The sequence below is a fragment of the Dermochelys coriacea genome, chromosome 14 (assembly GCF_009764565.3).
Source record: "Dermochelys coriacea isolate rDerCor1 chromosome 14, rDerCor1.pri.v4, whole genome shotgun sequence".
Taxonomy (NCBI): Eukaryota; Metazoa; Chordata; order Testudines; family Dermochelyidae; genus Dermochelys; species Dermochelys coriacea.
In genome coordinates, this window is record NC_050081.1 from 6,502,080 (window position 1) to 6,521,180 (window position 19,101).

At 45.1% G+C, this 19,101-nt stretch overlaps 1 protein-coding gene across 1 annotated transcript in view; it reads left to right on the top strand.

Annotated features, from left to right (window-relative positions):
• Positions 1-19,101, top strand: part of LOC119843189 (WD repeat-containing protein on Y chromosome-like) — a 54,206-nt gene that overhangs the window by 3,662 nt on the left and 31,443 nt on the right. Inside the window, exons 3-13 of the mRNA XM_038372202.2 lie at positions 64-210; positions 811-933; positions 2,173-2,344; positions 3,574-3,620; positions 4,770-4,907; positions 6,749-6,937; positions 10,211-10,402; positions 12,154-12,414; positions 16,676-16,840; positions 17,579-17,728; positions 17,985-18,169. Of these exons, the coding sequence (XP_038228130.1) occupies positions 64-210; positions 811-933; positions 2,173-2,344; positions 3,574-3,620; positions 4,770-4,907; positions 6,749-6,937; positions 10,211-10,402; positions 12,154-12,414; positions 16,676-16,840; positions 17,579-17,728; positions 17,985-18,169 (1,769 nt within the window). The remainder of the gene's footprint in view (positions 1-63; positions 211-810; positions 934-2,172; positions 2,345-3,573; positions 3,621-4,769; positions 4,908-6,748; positions 6,938-10,210; positions 10,403-12,153; positions 12,415-16,675; positions 16,841-17,578; positions 17,729-17,984; positions 18,170-19,101) is intronic.

The window sequence follows — 19,101 nt, forward strand, 5'->3', positions numbered from 1 at the left end:
TCACACTCCCTGTGAAGTCACATTGGCTTTTCCCCCTCCTTGTTTGTTGCCATGTTTTTTGAGGTTGACACCAGCTGTGATGGCCTTATTGACTGGAACAAGTTCTGCACATACCTGCTGCTCTATTACAAAGAAAGGGACTACATGAAAGCCAAGAAGGAGATCTTCCTTGGCAGGGAGCCCCTCATCCGACACTGTGTGCAGAACAAGGTGAGTGGAGAGGGAAGTGCATTGGTCGCAGAGGATGGAGGAGCTGAATTGTAACTGGACAGGCTAGCAGTGTAACCATTCTCTGGTGCTGCATGTAGTTCGGCAATATTCCTCTCTTCTTCAGCTGCATTTTCCCTTCACAAACAAAATATAAAAGGAATTAAAAACTTGAGCTTTACTCTTTTTTCCCCTCAGGCTTTATTGCAGTTTTCTTGAGGACACAGGCAGACAGCGGCTGGCAGAGTTTTCTGTCTAGCTAGAATTGTCTTCAGGGCAGCTTTTCTTGTTGAATTTCTAGTAAAAAATGAATAAAGAATTCCAGATTTATTCCACTGACATAACAGTAAAACAATTCTGGCCAGGCACTTAAATCTAGGGAGAGGTCACTTTATCAAATAATAGGGAAGGGTCATAATTTGCCTATTTCAGGACCAGTTGGGTTGAGCATTTCCCTATAACTTTGAAGGTGTACAGTCAAATTCTAGCCTTGTTTATACCCAGCATTGAACACAATGGCTGAATTACAGGCACGTATATAATGTGAAATGGAGAAGAGAGTGAGATCTGACCACTGGAGCAAGATGTGTCTTGGTTTTTCAGCTGGCACCAACTACCAGGTTATTGGCCATCTCTTCTCTACCACCACTCTGGTTTGTAAGTGTCAGCAAAGGAGGAGTTGTTACTACCTGGGACAGCGCTCTACATAGTCAGAAAACATATGAGGTAAAGAGATTGATAATAGCATTGGGGATAAATGCAGTGACAACTGAACATGGGAGTAATTCAGCATCCAGATTTCACTCAATAAATTGCTATCTCTAGGAGAGTTTAGCCTCTTTGCAATGAGGATTAGAGCTGGTTGGGATTTTACAGAGGAATGTTTTCCAATGGAAAATGCAGTTTCCGCAAGATTCAAATTTTCTGCAAGAAAGTTTCAGCTTTGCCCCCAAATGTTGATTGTCTATAGGAAAATGGAAATAAAAGCTTTAGTTCCTTGGCTGCCCACCTGGAGGGCTGCTGCAGATCTGGGGCTTCCAGGTTCCATGGTAGCTACCTGGCTGCATGACTCCCTGGGCAGCCAACTCCCTGACTCCCTGAGGTATCCAACTGGAGAGCCAGGCAGCCCAGCCAGCTGCCCTGGGATCTAGGGGTCCTGGAAGCCCGTGGGCCCTCAACTCCTCAGGTGGACTGCTGAGGAGCCTGGGAGCATTTTTGAAAAGAAACACTGTTTTTTTCCCATAATGGGAAATTCCAAAATTCCTGTGTTTCATTCTGAATCTGAATCAAATATTTTCCAAAGTGTCAGAATTTCTCTTTTGTGGGAAATTCTGAGTTTAAACCCTCCCTAATGAGAATCCAGTACCTACATTCATAAACCGCTTCTTATGGCTCCTAGTACGCCTTCCATCTGCCCTGGGGAAAATAAGAGGTTTGCATTTTTGTGTATTGTTAAATGCATTGCATCAACTAGCATTATATGGGGTCAGAGTGCCTGTCTGTCCAGCTCTTCCTGTTGTCTGTTAGTGACTACTTAGATTGTAAACTCTTTGGGAGTGTATACAGCACCTAGCACAATGGGGCCCCGGTCCATGACGCCTAATGCTACTGCAGTACAGATCAATAATAATGCATATGTTTGGGAAGCTAGGATTAGCAGGTTACCTTCATTTTCCAAGCAGTATGCCCCTGGCACTGCTAGGTGCTGCTGAGAAATTCCTATCAAGTGCTGAGTGTCTTCAGTGGGAGATGAAAAATACACAGCTCCTTGCAGAATGCGGGCATATTAACTTCATCTGGGAATGGCTGTTTCATGCTGAAGGTGGCCCCAGTGCATTTCTTCTGAGAGGGATTCCAATCTTTTGAGTTCTCGCTGTAGCTCACGAAAGCTTATGCTCTAATAAATTTGTTAGTCTCTAAGGTGCCACAAGTACTCCTTTCCCTTTGCTACTTGTTTTCTAACAGATTGCAACAGATTCCAAAGGCTCTCAAGCAGAAAAAAGAAGGTTGAAATTCTGGACCACAGATGCTGCGTACATGGCAAATGTCCACAAATTTGCAGTAGCCACCACCTGCAGGGATATTCACTTTTTTGACGTGTCCACAGCAAACCTTTTTGAAGAGTTTCATTTATTTGGTACAAGTTAGGGTTTTACTAATAGGAGGGGCCTCTGTTCATGTTCCCAGATTCTATTCTGAGGTTTGGGTATCGTCTAAATCAGGCTTCTGATTTCCAGCATTGCTTTCTGGGGAGAAAACACCAGGCTATTCACACAGAAACCTGGGTATTTTGGAGAGCAATAAACCAAATAAAAGTCCTTAGTTGCTGATCACTGCAGTCTCTGGGGTCCCTGTTGTTGTTCTCTCCTACTGCTTAATGGAGTTAGCCAAAACTGGCCAAAGGCAGGTAGCTAAAGCCATGCGGTTTGGGAATGGTGCAGCAGATGGAGAGTTGGAGCTTCGGAACCAGACCCCAACACTCACTAGTAGGTTAGCTGTGGAGGGGATGGATTCCTATAGATGTATGGGTATCAAGGTTTAAACTGAAGGCTGGAATGATCACCCTGACTGAAGTCAGTGGACCAAATTCTGTTCACACTGGTACTGGCATAAATCCAGACTGGCTCCATTGGGTGCAGTGAGATCAAGCTGAATTTACACTAGTGAAAGCATCTTGCGGCCCATGGGATTACCTGAGATATAAATTGGGCAGAATGTGGTTTTGGTCAGATCCTCAACTGGCATTCGTTAGCATAGCTCCACTGAGATCCAATTTTACATTGTGTGAGGAGCTGGTCCTTTATGTATAGTGGATCTGATTCTACACTGTCTTGCAGCTTGTGCGGCTAGTGGAAGTGATGTGCTACCATTCTCATGTGGTAGCATTTACCTCCTGCAATGGAGAAACAGGCCCAATGAACCTTATTTAAATAAATGACAATACAGCAATTGCTGGGAATAGGTGAATGCAAGAAGTGATTAGAGAAGGCTGAGCTGCTAAATTCTGATCCATTTCTGAATTTCACAGCACTTCAATGAGTATTTGGGCCCAGAGTTTTGGTTCACGTCTGTCTCTAGTGATGATTATGTTGATGTTTGTAAGAGATTGTAGTTGATCATGAAAATAGATATAGGTAGAGGAAACTATACATCATTCTGGTCTCTATATTTTCATGCATACCCAAGGAATTTACACTGTTCCCTGCCATTAACAGTGATTAGTTCCATGCATCTTCATCCCTTCCCACTGCAGTGAGAGAATAGGATCCCTTTCTACGTATCACATGGAAAATGGATATTGAGGAAGTGGGATAGAAAAAAGTTATGAACAATTCTAATATTCCATTTCTCTTTCTATCCCTCCAGCTCTGAAAAATGTTCCAACTTCATTGTACTACTGGTATAATGCAAAGGTACAGTGGCACAGCACTTTGTGTTCCAATATGTGCTCATAAAGTTACCTGTAACCTTTATTGTTTATCCCCAACAAGTAAAAGTGTTTATGATCATTTGTGCCAAGCTATAATTCTTTGAGGTAAGGTCACAATATAAGATTGTCTTATATTTCAGATGCAAGAACCCATCCTGACTTAGGTCACAAAGATTGTTTGCTACCATTCTCTTGCGAGTGACTTAGAAGCCCATCAAGATTCAGGGCAAGAGGGAAAAGTTAATCATTACTTAAAGGAATAACAAGGGTGCTCTCAGATTTGAAACTGGGATTTATTTAGGAAGCTTTTCTAGCTATAATCTTCTTGGGAACAGAGGATTTGCAGAGCGGATCAGAGCCTTCTCCATCAAATTCAATTTCCTGCTTGTAGCAGAGATGGGCATCTGATGTTTCAGGGAAAGGCAAACCTGCCCCACTCCACCAGTGATGTACTTAGCCAGTTGTGCAATGGTGTCTATAGGGAGACGTGCTGTATATATGTTGTATATAAGGGTAACAGAATCAACGTATCTATAAAGGGAGCAGAATCAATACTGCCTGTACAGGAGATAGAGATGGTTCCAATTCACACCCTGTGTCAGGGGATTTGATTGTTATCAGCTGTCTGTACTGGATGGGGCAAATCTTGCTTCTCTGCAATGTGTGAGGGCCTTGACACAGGGACCCAAAGCTGTGCCGCTACCCTAGTCCAGAATCAGGATTTGGGGAGAGGGCACACGTATGAGCCTGCTAGACTGCACAGAGCCCAGCTCTTGGGGTGAAGGGGCACTCTGTGTGGCCACATGTGGTGAGTTTGGGGCATGGCACGGGTGTGTGTGGGATGGACCCAGGGGGTGGATGCACACACAGCATGAGGGGTGCTGTATCAGAGCTCCCTGCAGAGATCCCCAAGGTATGCCCAGCACCCTACTCGAGCCATGGGCCGATTCCCTGGCTTTGGTCCAACGGAATGTAGTGTGGTTTTCAGCAGTGACTCAAGTGCAATTGCATTCAGTGTATGTTTAATCGTCTGTTAACCATGTGAAGATGGACCGTAAAGGGAACATCATCAGCTTTCCCCAGCAAATCCCAACTCCTCCCTCCTCCTCTGTTTTTTTTTTTTCCCTTTCAGTCCTTAGGGAGTCGCTCCTTGCTGCTCTGGGGAGATGACCACGGTGACGTTCACCTGCTCTGGCTGCTGCACCCTCATTCAGGCATCTTTGAAAAGCCCTTCTCGGATCAGTCAGGGCCGCACAGAGTCTTCCTGCAGGTGTGGGCAGAAAGGCACCTTCCAGAATGGTGCTAAACTTCGAGTGGTGCTAAGAATGGTGCTAAGCATCCCTCCTTTGACACTGCCCTTCCTGGCCTCTTTTTGGAGGCCCTGGAAATGGAACCTAAGCTAGGAAAGATGGTCCAGTTTAGGTCAGGCTTAGCTACCACGGCCAAGTAGATACCACTATCTTCTCCCCATCAGCCCAGCTACGTCAGGCAAGAATTCGCAAACTTTCACTTCGCCAAGTGCTGCCCCACTCTGTCTTTAACAAATCCCACTTTACAGCAGTTAGCTGGAGTGCCACCCAAGCAAAAAAAGAAAAAAAAAAAAAGAAAAAAAAAGGGTGACCAGAATGCCACCCCTGGAATTGTGCCGCCCCAAGCACGTGCTTGCTTTGCTGGTGCCTAGAGCCAGTCCTGATAGCGACATGTAAGGAGCACAGGCTTTATAGCCACTATTGGGTACCAAATGCTTCCCCTCCTCCCCAGGCTCTCCCTCTCGGTCCATAAAGGAGTGGACCAAACATTTTTCTAATGCAGGGCTTCCCTAGTTGATAAAATTGGAATAGCACTGACCTGTATCGAAGGTGACACGGGGATTGGGACCCAACCTGCACAGCCAACAAAATTCTGGGTACTGCTTCAATCGGCCCACAAGTCTACCAGGTTGTTTTTACTCCTCTACTAACGTCCTTCTCTCTCTCTAACACTCACACACACACACCATTATTCTCAGATGGTGACTAAGGCATGACCTACTAGCCCGTGTGTTAGCGAAACTGTATCAAAACTTCACCACTTAAGGTTTGTCTTGAGCTTAAGTCCCAATTGAGCCAGGAGCCAAGTCCAGCTGTCGTCAGCCAGACAGAGAAGTCATCCCGTAGCAAGATGAGGAGGATAAACAGGGAATCATCTCAGTTAAGCAGGGGTTCCCAAGGGCCCTCTAAATTCCTGGGCCCCACTGAACCGTCTACATTAATCTCTGATATCCAGCTTCTACAAATAATGGAAGGGTGGGGGAATTCAGTGCTTGTGAAATATTCATTTCTACAGAGCTGGGCAGGAGTTGCTATAAAAAAAATTCTATATTAAAAAAAAAATTCCCTTTGAAATGAGAGAGCTGCCCAAAGTGAATTCACATATGTTCAAAGGAAATAGCCTTGGATGCTGCTCTGGGCTGAGATAAAAGGTCAAGGCTGCGAGAGTCCACTGGGCAACACAAATCAGAGGCGCATCTCTAGCATTCAGACTGTAAAATGCCTTCACCGCCCTAGGTTCATATCAAAGAATTTGAGGCTGCAGTAGCTCCCAAGCATGTGAGCAGAGTTAGTTGCTGCTGTTCTCGGTTATAAATAGAAACATAGTGGGTTATTTTTAGAGCTTGGTGAGTGGGGATGGAGGGAACTAGAGAAATCCTTCCAAACAAGCTGTTTTCAAGTTGAGGCAAAAATCCCAGGTTTGTGTCTGGGGGACAAAATGTAACCGCTGTGTGTGGCCATTCAGAATTGTCCCAAACCAACTCCTGAATGCCCTAAGTCTGGAGATATTTGGTTCTGGATCTGAACTGTGCATCTCAGGCTCAACTTTAATCGCATCATCAAGTCATTAATCACACTGCTGGGGGACAAAATAGTCTGCTGGGTTGGCATGGCATCATAAACATCATTGCATTAGGCCCAGGGCTCACCAAACTTCACTGCTAAACCCCACATCTCTTCTACTGTTCCAACCCCTCTATATTTCTCCCTTTCTGCGTGCATGCTACCGCCGTTCGTATTATGCTGGATGATTAGTAGGTGAATTAGCCTTGTGACATTTCTATCCCTTGTTTTCTCCCAGGAAATTAAAGAGCACAGTAAACTCCTGCAATATCAAACCATCCCAGAGGTGCACGAGGAAGCTGTTTCCCAAATCCAGTATGTAGCAGAGGGAGAACTCATCATCACATCCTCAGGCAGTCCCAAGACCTCGGTGGTGATCATGGATATTCTCAGAAAGAGAAAAGTTTACACCTGGAAAATCAAGAAGGTAGCTCCACTCCCTGCCCTGTGGCCAATGTTTTTACTCCAGCATCAGGCAAAATGAACACAGTCACATATATTTCATAATATTATATTCCTGTTTTTATACTCACCAGAGTTTATCACTCTTCTTATCTCTCTCAGGTACTTCTCTGGCCCCCCATTAACCCAGTATCTGAGCACCTCGCAATCTTTAATGTCTTTATCCTTACCACACCCCTTTGAGGTAGGACAGGGCTATTAACTCCAATGTACAGATGGGGAACTGAGGTACAGCGAGACAAAGGCCTAGATCCACAAAAGGACATGGAGTTGCAAGGAAGCGGGATTGGAGCAGAGGGGCTGGACCCTAGGTCTCCCACTGCCCACGTTGGTGCCTGAACCACCAGGCTACAGTCATTCCCACGGTCTCTTTCTTTCTGGTCACTTTAATTATTTGTCCACAATGGAACAGCCTCAACGGGAGAGTTGAAGGAGACGCATGTCAAAACAGCCCATAGCTCAGTAGCTGGAGCAAGTTTCTGAGAGAGAGGCGGGAAATCCCAGTTCAATTCCTTTCTCCCCCCTCAAGCAGGTGGATTGAACCTGGGTCTCCCACATCCTAGGTGAGTGCTTTAACCACTGGGCTAAAGGTTATAAGAGGGGCATCACTGCCACCACCAGAGTTTGAATGGCACCCCATCCAGCAGCATGCTCAGAGGTGGCCTACTGGATTGGGCCCCATGAAATAGGTGAGCAAATGCCTGTCTTCCCCCGGTTCATGGATCATTTGGGGATTTAGGCAGGAGATCGGCCTTTATATGCCTGGAGTGGGGCAGCAGTGTGCATGCTCCAAGGCAGGAACACAAGAGCCCAAGGAAACCTTTACCCAAAAACCATAGGCACCAAGTTACTTTAGACACCTCCATGGGTCAGCAGGAGTTGTGTGGATCACACTGGAGCTTAGGCACCTTTGTGGATCCCACCCAAGGCTACACAAGAAGTCTGTGACAGAACAGGGGATTGAATCTGGGTCTCTCCAGCCCCTGGCTAGTATCCTAACCACAGGGCCCTGTTTCCTTTCTACAGGACTGCACATTTGTCAGTCTTTTCCTGTCTTTTTTCACTAGGCAGAAGACGTGTTCTCTCTGCATTTACTCCCAGAGGGGAAAGGGGAGGCAAGAAGCCCCAGGTGGCTTCCCAGCAGGGAATGGGGAATGGGGGGGGGTGGGAGGGGCAGCCTGCCAGGAGCCCCTCCAACCCCCCCTGCTCTCCATTCCCAGCTGGGAAACCGCCTGGGGCTTCTCGCAGAGAGAACACGTCTCCTGCCTAGTGAAAAAGGACAGGAAAAGAGAGCACACGCTGTCCCTTTGAGGTCAGTGGAAGCGCTGCTGGTGAGCACGTGCAAGGAGGGCAGCGTGGGCATGTATCACCACAGTGATTACTGCAGCGGCTGTAAGTCGACCTAATATAGATTGACTTAAGTTTCTCATGTAGCCATACCCCCGGTCTTTGTGAGATATTGCCTAAAGATGCAGATAGGCATCTAGATTGGAGGTGGGCAAACTATGGCCCGTGGGCCACATACGGCCCGTGGGACCATCCTGCCCGGCCCTTGAGCTCCTGGCTGGGGCTGCTAGTCCCCAGCCCCTCCCCCACAGCCACGCCATCACACAAGCAGCGCGGCTTGCGCCCGCCCACCTCCCAGGCTTTCCAATAAGCCAGTCCTGCCACTGAGCAGCCTGGTAAGGGGGCGGGGAGCGAGGGGGGAAGTGGGGTGTTAGATAAGGGACAGGAGGTCTCAGGGGACAGGGAGCAGGGGTGGTTAGATGGGGCGGAGGTTCTGGGGGGGCAGTCAGGGGTCGGGGAACAGGGAGGGTTGGATAGGGGTGGGGTGCCGGGGGGGCGGTTAGGAGTAAGGGGTCCTGGGAGGGGGCGGTCACGGGACAAGGAGTGGGGGGCGGGGGGCAGGCTGTTTGGGGAGGCACAGCCTTCCCTACCCGGCCCTCCATACAGTTTCGCAACCCCGATGTGGCCCTCGGGCCAAAAAGTTTGCCCACCCCTGAGCTAGATGGATTTTCAAAAACACCTAAGTAGGTTTAGGTGCCTAACCTGCTCCCATTGATTTCAGTGGGAGTTACACTGTTTTAATTCAATATGAAAAAAATAGCAATTATATTTTACTAGCTAACAATTCTATTTTTACAATAAAAGCAACAGCATAGATAGACTCCACAAAGCTTAATGAAATTCAGGAAAAATAGAATTTGAAACCAAATTTTTGGAAGATCTAAATTAGCTCCATTCAGTTCATTGTGGTTTTGCAATTGGATAGTTAAACAAAACTTAGCATTGCTGAAATCAAGAGGCCTTTCCCGCCTCTGGTCTACAATCACAAAAAAATTTAGTCATGGAAAGAAAGAACTGGAGCCCTCCCATCCGGACAGAAATTCTAATTGCAAAGTGCAAAGGTTTCCTCTGTATGACTGAGTAGATTATGCGAGATGGGGGGGAAAGTGCATTTTTTTTAATCATAATATTTAAGAGCTTCTTTGTGACCCTAAATTATTCTCAGAACCCTTTCTTTATCAATCAGGGATAAAAAAAGTAACAATGTCTGATACCTGAATCACAAAGCTGAAATATGAAAAGGGGAAAAACCCCACTATTCCTGAGGCCTTGTCTACAAGGTGGGGTGATGTACTCTACAGGGGTGTGATTTCTACGGTACACTAACATGCTGCATGTTAATTGGTCCTGGTAGACCCTGCTGGTGTGCACTAATGGTTCCCTCGTGTGCTTTAACATTGTACTGAGGTCAGATCTACAGAATTACTTTGCTATAACTATGTCGCTGAGGAGTGTGAAAAATCCATACCCCTGAACAACATAGTTACACTGACCTAACCACCATCACCCACCCCCGCCCCCATGTAGACAGCTCTATGTCAGCGGGAGAATTTCTCCTGCTGACATGGCTACCAGCTCTCAGGGAGATGGATTAACTACACCAATGGGAGAGCTCGCTCCCATTAGCATAGTTTAGTTGGGGATTGGTCCTGCTTTGCGCAGGGGGTTGGACTAGATGTCCTCCTGAGGTCTCTTCCAACCCTGATATTCTATGATAGAGCATCCTCACTTAAGCACTACAGCTGCGCCAATGCAGTGTTTTAAGTATAGATGAGCCCTGAGTCTTTTCCTAGTTGGACCTCTCTGCACTGCGCAACCTCATTCCAGATACTCTGCATAGACTGTACAAACTTTTCCAAAGCACTTATTGCTTTTTTCCTATTTTTTCGAGGGTGTAAAATGCTTCGACTACTGCAAATCCCTGAATCTGCTAGTTACCGGAGGGGTGGATCATGCTGTGCAACTCTGGAACCAATATGTCACAAGCTGGCCAATTGCTACCTTTCAGGGACATTATACTACAATTCTGGCAGTTGCCATCCATGAGCCCCGAGGACACGTATTCAGCTATTCCAAGGACTCGGTTTGTCATATTTGTGCTAGGTTTTAGTCAACGCTCCTCCTTTAATAGCAATGTTCACCTCTCCTTCTCAATATGCACCATGCCAGATGGACGTTTGATACGTCACTGGATCAGTGTTTGGGTAGAAGACCTCCAAAGAGCATTGAGGTGCTGCAGCAGGTGGTGTGGGGGTTGAGTAGGGGGGCAGTCTTCCATCTGAGTCATGATGAACAAAACGCCTGACTCAGCACAAAGTTAACAGGTACTGCACTGCCTGAGGGGCCAGCTTTTGACTGGGTAGTAAAACGAAGGCACTCCTATCCATTTTGTGGTCCTGAAAGATGCTAATACACTTTTCATAAGAACAGGCATTTTGACACCAGTGCTCTTGTCGCATATCAGCTCATTCTGCCTCCCAAAATTCCTCCAGCAGTTTCAATTGGATACTGAAGTGTATTGCTCCAGTATACCATTCTTTACTTCCTATGCTACAAAGCTGCCAGGTTTCACTCCATAGGTGGATGAAGCAATTTCCATGAATTCCTCACCTACCTTATCAGGGCATTGTGAGGCTTCATTAACTAATGATTCTTTGTAAAGTGATTTGAGATCCTTGGCTGAAAGACATCATGGGCATTCCCAGTATTCTGATGCCAGTGTCAAAGCGTATGGAAAGTCTACGTGTAACTATGGCCAAGGAACGAGTGTGCAGCTGTTTTTGAGGCAACAGGAGTTTCTTTTATCTCCTCTTGCCTTTTGAAGAGGTGGTTGTTACAGTATTTTGAAATTTTTTCATTTTGCAGGCAATTAAAAGAGGGGGAGAAATTTCTCAGCAATTGTAGCAATTAATAATTTTAAGCCAAATAAGTGCTTAAAAAGAATACATGCACCTTCACTGCAGGTTGGTAGTTGGACTACATAAAAGCAAATATGATTACATTCTGCCATTTCCCTAAGAATCAGGGCTAGCAAGTCCTTTTTTAGTAGTAAATGTATGGGACTATGAAACAAAGAATATAATACTTGACTCCCCTTCCAGAGGCATCGTGTGGATAAAAGCATTAATCCAGCATTAGAGCTGTGTGACATTTTTTGGCCTATTTTTTTATTAAAATGCAAATTCAGTGACTCAAACATTTTGCAACTTAGTGTTGGTTTCCTGGAATTGCTTGTTTTGGGAAAAAAATCAGAAAAAAATTAAAATGCTTCACTTTGACATTTTCAGAATGAAATGTTTGAATGTTTGGGGTTTTAAATACCTTTGTCTTTCAAAATGCTCTTTAATTTTGTTTTTAAAAATCTACAAACATGGTCATAATACAAACAAGTTTTGTTTGACCCAAAATCTTTTCTTTTCTTTTCTTTTTTTTACTTTTTGATTTGTTGAAAATTGCAAAATTTTTAGTTTTCAGTTTGACCTGGAATAATTTTTTTTTACTTTTGAAATTGCCAACAAACCAAAAACCATTATTTGCCCTGGTCTAATAATGATTATGAAGCCTTTTGAAAAGCTCAGATGAAGTCTCAGTATTTGTGCAATATATTGTAACTAGACTCACTTCAACAATGCCCTTAACTCTGCGAGAAGATGGGGTGTGAAAGGAAGTACATAAGGTGACAAGCTAAAACATCACAAAGCACGAGCACGTCACTCCATGGTAAATAGAAAAGATCTTCCTGAACCACAAAATTTGGGAGTATGCAGAGCCACTAGTAGCTGCCCCTAGCAAACACGTAAATAAATCCCGGCTTCTCTCTCTCTCCTTTCTCAGGTCCTGAAAGTCTGGGATATTTTCTCACAGGCTTGTCTGCAAACACTGGTGCTCAAGTTCCCATGTGTCCAGCCAGAACAAACGCTAGAGCAGGGGGATTTTCCCTTCTTGCTCATCCAGCAGTCTCCCCACGTCCTCTTAGTCTCCTGTGCTGATTATATTGGATTGTTGAAGCTAGCGCATGACAGTCCTGAGGAAGAAATGCTGGCTACCCATGATGCACCATTATGTGGTGCTCTGTATAACACCTTCTTCCACCAGGTCAGCACTTCTGATAACTTTATTGATCAGCGCTTTCCGGTAGGGTTGGGCTTAAACCAAAAAATTTGGATACGAATGCAGAATTTAAACCCCTTTATGTGTTTGCATATGAGATACTCGTTTGGCCCACTGTAGATATGGGGCAACTGAGCAAATCAGATATAGATTTTGTACACTCTATAGGATTGGGGGTGTTTGGATCTGGGAGTTTGGTTCAGACCCATCTTTAGTTTCTATGCTAGATTTGCAAGTTCCAGGAAAGTGATTGTAAAAACATCATTATGGATCTCTGTATTTCTTCTCTCCATGTGACTTTCCCAGTCCAGTTTTTGAAATTACAAGTAAAAAACTGGCTTTCCCAGTTACCAGAGGCACATGCTCTGCCAGCAATTTGAAAATCCAGTTGGGAAAGATTTTTAGATGTGCTCATGCACTTTTTCACTCTTTCAATTTGTGCTGCACAAATCCTAATGCAGGCACACAAACTCGGATTTGCACATCCTTAGAAGTGTGTGTGCTGCACGTGCATATACGTCTCTGGGTGTTAGTTAAGAGTCTGCAGGTGCAAAAAGGATGCAGGAAACAGCACACAAACACTTCTTTGCAAATTTGATCCATTGCCTCAAGCATCATCCCCAATGACTACAGATCTGCAATTAAAGTGTGCAAGCCAGAAAAAAACCTAGCTTCCTCTCTTTCAAATGCACTGGCCAGAGCAGTGCGGACAGCCCTGTTGCTACAACGGTGGCTGAGGAGCAAGCAGCTCTGGCCACTCCACAGCCTAATGAAAGGATTCCTTTCCATTAATCCCCACACAGATGTCCAACTGACAGCCCACCCTCTCAAGCTGCATGCTGATCCCAGGATTTTAAAGTGTTCATTGTGGACTGAACGCTGAAATCCTTATTTGGTTTGGACTCAGACAAAGCTCCCATTGCAGTGAACGGGTCTCAGCCTCCATTGGCTCCTAGAGACCTTAGGCATAGATTAAATGCCTAAGAAATTCTATAGGACTTTTACCTAAGGGCTTAGTGATGAGCTGGGACTGCTCCTGCTAGCCACAGGCATCGTCCCAAAGTGGGAATTGCTGGGGACCAGGCACCAGAGCAGATCTAGTGCACAGATGGAACTAGGCTGCTCCTGCTAGAATGGTGCAGCTCTGAAATGCCCCTAGGGCAGGGCAGTGCTTTACAGACACAGCTGAGTCCATAGCAATTAGGTGTGGAAGGCACTTTAATATAGGTCAACACATCCAATCCCTGCACCAGGCAGGGGGGATTCCTCCTCCACCCCATTACCCTCTGGAGAGGTATATTTATGATGACCAGACTCTTCAGAGCTTGACTGAGAGGTGCTCTAAGGTCTCGAATTAAAATGAAAGCACATTGAGGGATATATCTCTCCTCTGTTTTTTCCACCAAATGCATCCGATGAAGTGAGCTGTAGCTCACGAAAGCTTATGCTCTAATAAATTTGTTAGTCTCTAAGGTGCCACAAGTACTCCTTTTCTTTTTGCGAATACAGATTAACACGGCTGCTACTCTGAAACACATTGAGGGAGTCACAGTCTTCTCCTCTGGGACAAGAAGAAGAGCAATATGAAGGTCCCCGAGCGCTAGCGATTTCTCCAGTGAGTTGCTATGGAAGGAAAAAGCAAGAACTTGGGCTTGCTCTTGTTCTATACTAAAATCTCCCTGTTTTATTGCTGGAGAAGCAAACGGTGGGATGAAGCAGCTGTGCACCATTCGTTGGTTTCTTTGTCTGTTTCCTTAACCCGGAGCAGGCAGATGATGGGCTTATGTACTTGTCTCCCATCCGTCCAACCATCGGTATTAGTCACTAAGTGCAAATAAGGCAAAGCGGAGCTCTTCACCCGGGGCAGCTCACAGACATTAGTCACTCGTTTGTTTTGACTGCATCCCAAACCAACTGGAAAAGCACAGTCAAGGGTTGTGTGCCCTGGAACACGTGCAGCTGAATCGCTGTCAGAAGCCACAAGAAAAGAGTTACTTTGTTTCGGGGATGCATTCCTTCTGCAATAAACAGGGCGGACAAGGTTAGAACGACAAATTCCAGCCATTAACCCACCCAGAAAACAAGTCCAGGAGCCTTTTAAATCTCCTCCACCGTCACGGAACCCTGAGTTCATGTGGTTTGGCTTGGGTTGTGTCCTGTCTGGCTCCAGAATGTGTTTCCATGTCATATTTTGGGAGCTGAGAGGGGAGGAGAGCAGCTGCCAGGAAATGCAAGAAAGGACTGAGCAACAAGGTACATTCAACTCTATTTAGCCAGGATCTTTGAATATTAAACCAATCCTGAATAAGTACTAATTAATGTATAGTGTAGTATGATAACCATTTGTTGTAGCTTTGCCTTAATCAAAAGTTTCAAAAAGAAATCCTGTTGGCTCCGGAAAGCATGACTTTGGTGACATCTCTAGCACCTCCCAAGCTGAGCTCAGCAGTAGTTGGGGTTTGCAGCTAAGCAGCTTTGACATCTTTACTCTCATGCGTGAGGCTAGGAACAAATTGCCATCACTTTATGTGTTTAACTGTCAGCCATTGAACCACACAGCTAGTTGTGTGGTGCCCAGCTGCCTTGTTCTATAAATTCCCCTCCATACCCATCCTCTGCCACAATCCCTTGCATCTTCTTCCTCTTGTTTTGTCGGTCAGCCTGACTTCTTTCAATTTGTCAAGATTCGCTTCTTAATATTCCCCAGCCCCAAATATACCCACCTCTTCAGCTCTGTCCTCTGATCCCTTTGGTCTCCAAATTTCACACCCATTCCAAGCAGTGCTAGTGCCAAATGAGAGCTCATTAGCAGCCTGACATATGGCTGCCTTTGGAAATCTTTCTAAATCACATTAGTATTGAACTGACCAACACGGGTCTTTTCTGAGTGTTTTTGGAATGCTCACCTCTTTCACACTCCGCATTGTCCTATGTTTCACTTCCTCATTACTGATTTTTGTTCTTCAATAATAGGTCTTGTATGTCCTACGGAATGCCTTGGCCCAGGACATAAACACCAAACAAGGAGACTTGTTTAGGATGCTTCATGGCAGTACAAGACAAAATCGAATGGAAATGAGCAAAGGAAAGTTGATGTTAAGCTCTAAAAGACTGGAGTAGTCTTCCAAGAGATGTGATGGAAACGCCTTCATTTTTTTCATAGATTTTTAAGGCCAAAAGGGACCACTGTGATCATCTACTCAACACAGGCCCTAGGACTTCACTGTATTAATTCCTGCTTCAAGTTCAATAGTTGTAGTTGAACTACAGCAGATCATTAAGAAAAATATCCAATCTTTGTTTAAAAATTTCCAGTGATGGAGAATGCACCACACCCCTTGGGAAGTTGTTTCAGTGATTAATTATCCTCACTGTTGCACCATATTTCTACTCTGAGTTTGCCTAGCTTCAACTTCCAGACATTGGTTCTTGTTACACCTTTGTCAGCTAAACTAAAAAAACCCTCTGGCGTCAAATTTCTTTCATGCAGTTTGCATTGTTGTAGCCACGTCTGTCCAAAGATATTAGAGAGACAAGGTGGGTGAGGTAATATTTTTATTAGCCCAGCTTCTATTGGTGAAAGAGACATGCTTTTGAGCTATCCAGAGCTCTGACCTGAAGAAGAGCTCTGTTTAGCTCCAAAGCGGGTCTCTTTCACCAACAGAAGTTGGTCTAATAAAAGACATCACCTCACCCACCTTGTCTCTCTGCTCCCCATGTTTGTATTTATAGACTGTGAACAAATCACCCTTTAACTTTTTCTTTGATAAGCTAAACAGACTAAGCCCCTTAAGTTTTTCACTAAGGCATGTTTTCCATTCCTTCGATCATTCTCATGGCTCTTCTCTGAACCCTCTTCAAATTTCTCAACATCCTTCAGCATGAAGTAATTTCAAACTAGACTGGACATAGCACTGGAGAGGATAAATTGCAGAGAACAATTCTACATTGGCCCCTGTTGACCGCACAAGTGTTTATCCACGATGATTTCAGTGATTCAGTTCAATGGATATACATGGATCGGTCTATAGCTGCCTTGAACCAGCCACTGCCTATATTATAGATGGGTTGAAGTGGGATAATTGGCATTTCTGCATAAACTGGTGGACTGATGCACCATTTGGGGAAGGTGAAGTCCTGCTCCAAACGGAGATGCTGCTCCATACTGCTCCTCAGGGCTTTCCTTAGCAAAATGTAAAACAACTCAAAACCAGAACATTTCAAACTTTGCTCTCCCTGCTGACAGGTGGTGACAGGAGGTGATGATGCCACTGTTGCTGTGTGGGATGTGGAGACGGGGGCCAAATGCCTCCTCATAAACAATGCCCATGGGAAGGAAGAGATTACATGCATGGCCCTTGACAACTCCCAGCAGAGGCTCATTACAGCAGCAAGGAATGGGACCATAAAGGTTTGTTTACTGAAACAGAATAGAGATGCTCTTGTGACAAAATTCCTTTGACCTTTCCTTCATTTCCAGAATACAGAGCTGGGAGCAGGTGATTCCCCCACCCTGCCTGAAGCACAGCCCACATAAGCTGTAGCAGGTCAAAATGTAGCCCCTTTTCTGGTGTCTGGCTGTATTCACAAAAACAACTCAGCACAAAATCTCTGAGGTTTGACTGTTCACAGGGTTCCTCCCCAAGGTCGGCTCAGCTCACAGCTGAGGTCCTCTCTCTAGAGTGACATTCCCATCTGCCCCAGTGAGTCAGCAGAACACACTTAACATGCTCACCATTTGCTAACAGAGTTGGATTTTCAGTCAAACACTCTCAGTTCACTACAATGGCCTTAAATATGGATAGACAGGAATTATCATGTTGCTCGTACTGCATATATTAAGAGCCTTTATAACAATCATTGCAAAGCTCTGATGACTCTACATGGTGTGACAATTAGCATATAGCCCAAGCTGCAATATTCTGCTCTGGAATCAAATAGGAACTTCTCTGAAGTTTTCAGATGTGATCAGAACCTAGTTTTGGTTCAGCACATCTTTAGACTGTCTGCTCTTTGAGACAGAGACTTCATTTATCATCTTTTGTGCCTTTTCTTCCCCTTCTGATACCAGGCACCATAGCTGTGGGGCCGGATATGATACGGCTAACATTATGGGTGGATAAAACTAAATATATTTTCTTTTGAACAGGTCTGGCATATTCAGACTGGCCACAACTTGCACCAACTGGAGGTAGTGGAAGAAGCTGAAGTCATGGGACTTGTAGCTTTGCGGGATCAAACATTGCTCACAGTGGGATGGAATCAGAAAATCGTACTTTATGATTTCTGTGAACCAGGGGTGCGTAAAGGAGGAGGAGTGGAATGGGAATAGCCACCTGTTAAAAAACAGGGTACTAGTTGTTGATTGTGTTTAAATGAACAAGACGGTTCCTTCTGTTACACCCATGGAAGTGACATTGGAGTAAGTGGGTAAAAACCTCACTGAAGTCAGAGGAAGCCACATCTGCTCACATCAACACTGAATTTGCCCCAGTATGTCTTATTAATCAAGTTAGTAAAACCTGAGCTTTATTCTGTTCTCTGCCTGTTTGTAGGCGCTATATGTTACTGCACATCCTTCTTGGAAGGGTGGGAAGCTGCACAAAGAGGACATCCTGACTGTAGACTATTGTCCTTCTCTTGGGCTTCTTGCTTCAGCCAGCTTCGATGGAGAAATTATCGTGTGGGATGTGGAATCCCAGAGTGTGTATCTCTACCTCAGACAGACTCAGCCCGAAAGGTATCATTTTCTTTTAATGACTTATGGTGAGTTTTTCATTAAACTGGGCTGGGGGAAGTAATGGGCTTTGCTCAGATGTTAGAATTGCTTCATTTCCAAGTTGTTGTTTTTTTTCTTCTAACAAACAGCATGAAAAGGAGAGGGCATTTTTATTAGAGCCTTGCTGCTTAAAATGTTGGTGTCTTATTTCCCTGCAACATTCTCCTTGATTATCTTCCTTATCATGATTTACCTGCTGGGTGTGGGTGGGTGGGTGGTGGTGGTGGTATTTATTAAAAACGCATTTGAAAACCGGGTGCTTGACACTAAAGAATCTGCATTGCTCTCTCTATCTGAGATCATGTCAGCATGCTGAGCAAACAGTGAAGGTTTCTCGCAAAAGGTAAGCACCAGCCTAAGCACTATTAATGTTTGCAAGGTGCTTTGAAGACAACAAGCAGCTATAGCTGTGATAAGCATTATCCTGACTGCATGGGCCTGCATGTTTGAATGGTGAAATCTGGGAATGCACCCGGGCAGCGGGCATGTTTCAATCCCTTGGTGCAGCTGTTCAGCGGGTATAGAGTGTCTTAGCACCACTGACTTCAATGGAACTATGACCGTTCACGCCACCAGAGGATCTGCCCCACTGAGGGGAAATTGGGCCCAATCCTGCGTGACATAGATGTTGACAAGAACTTTGAGCATAGATGGTTTGCAGGATTGGGTCCATTAAATTTAAGCCTGCTTTTATGGGTTTGGTCTATGCTATACAGGGTTAAAAGGCACCATGCATCCATGGGAATAAGAACCTCCCTTACACCCCTCCACTGGCTATACCCAGAGCTTGTGAACCCACTTACTGCCACCTGAGCAGCATCTGACTGAGAAGGGGTGGGGAATGGCTGAAGCCATCCTCAGTGTAGCAGCTGAGCCAGAGGCAGGAGGATGTT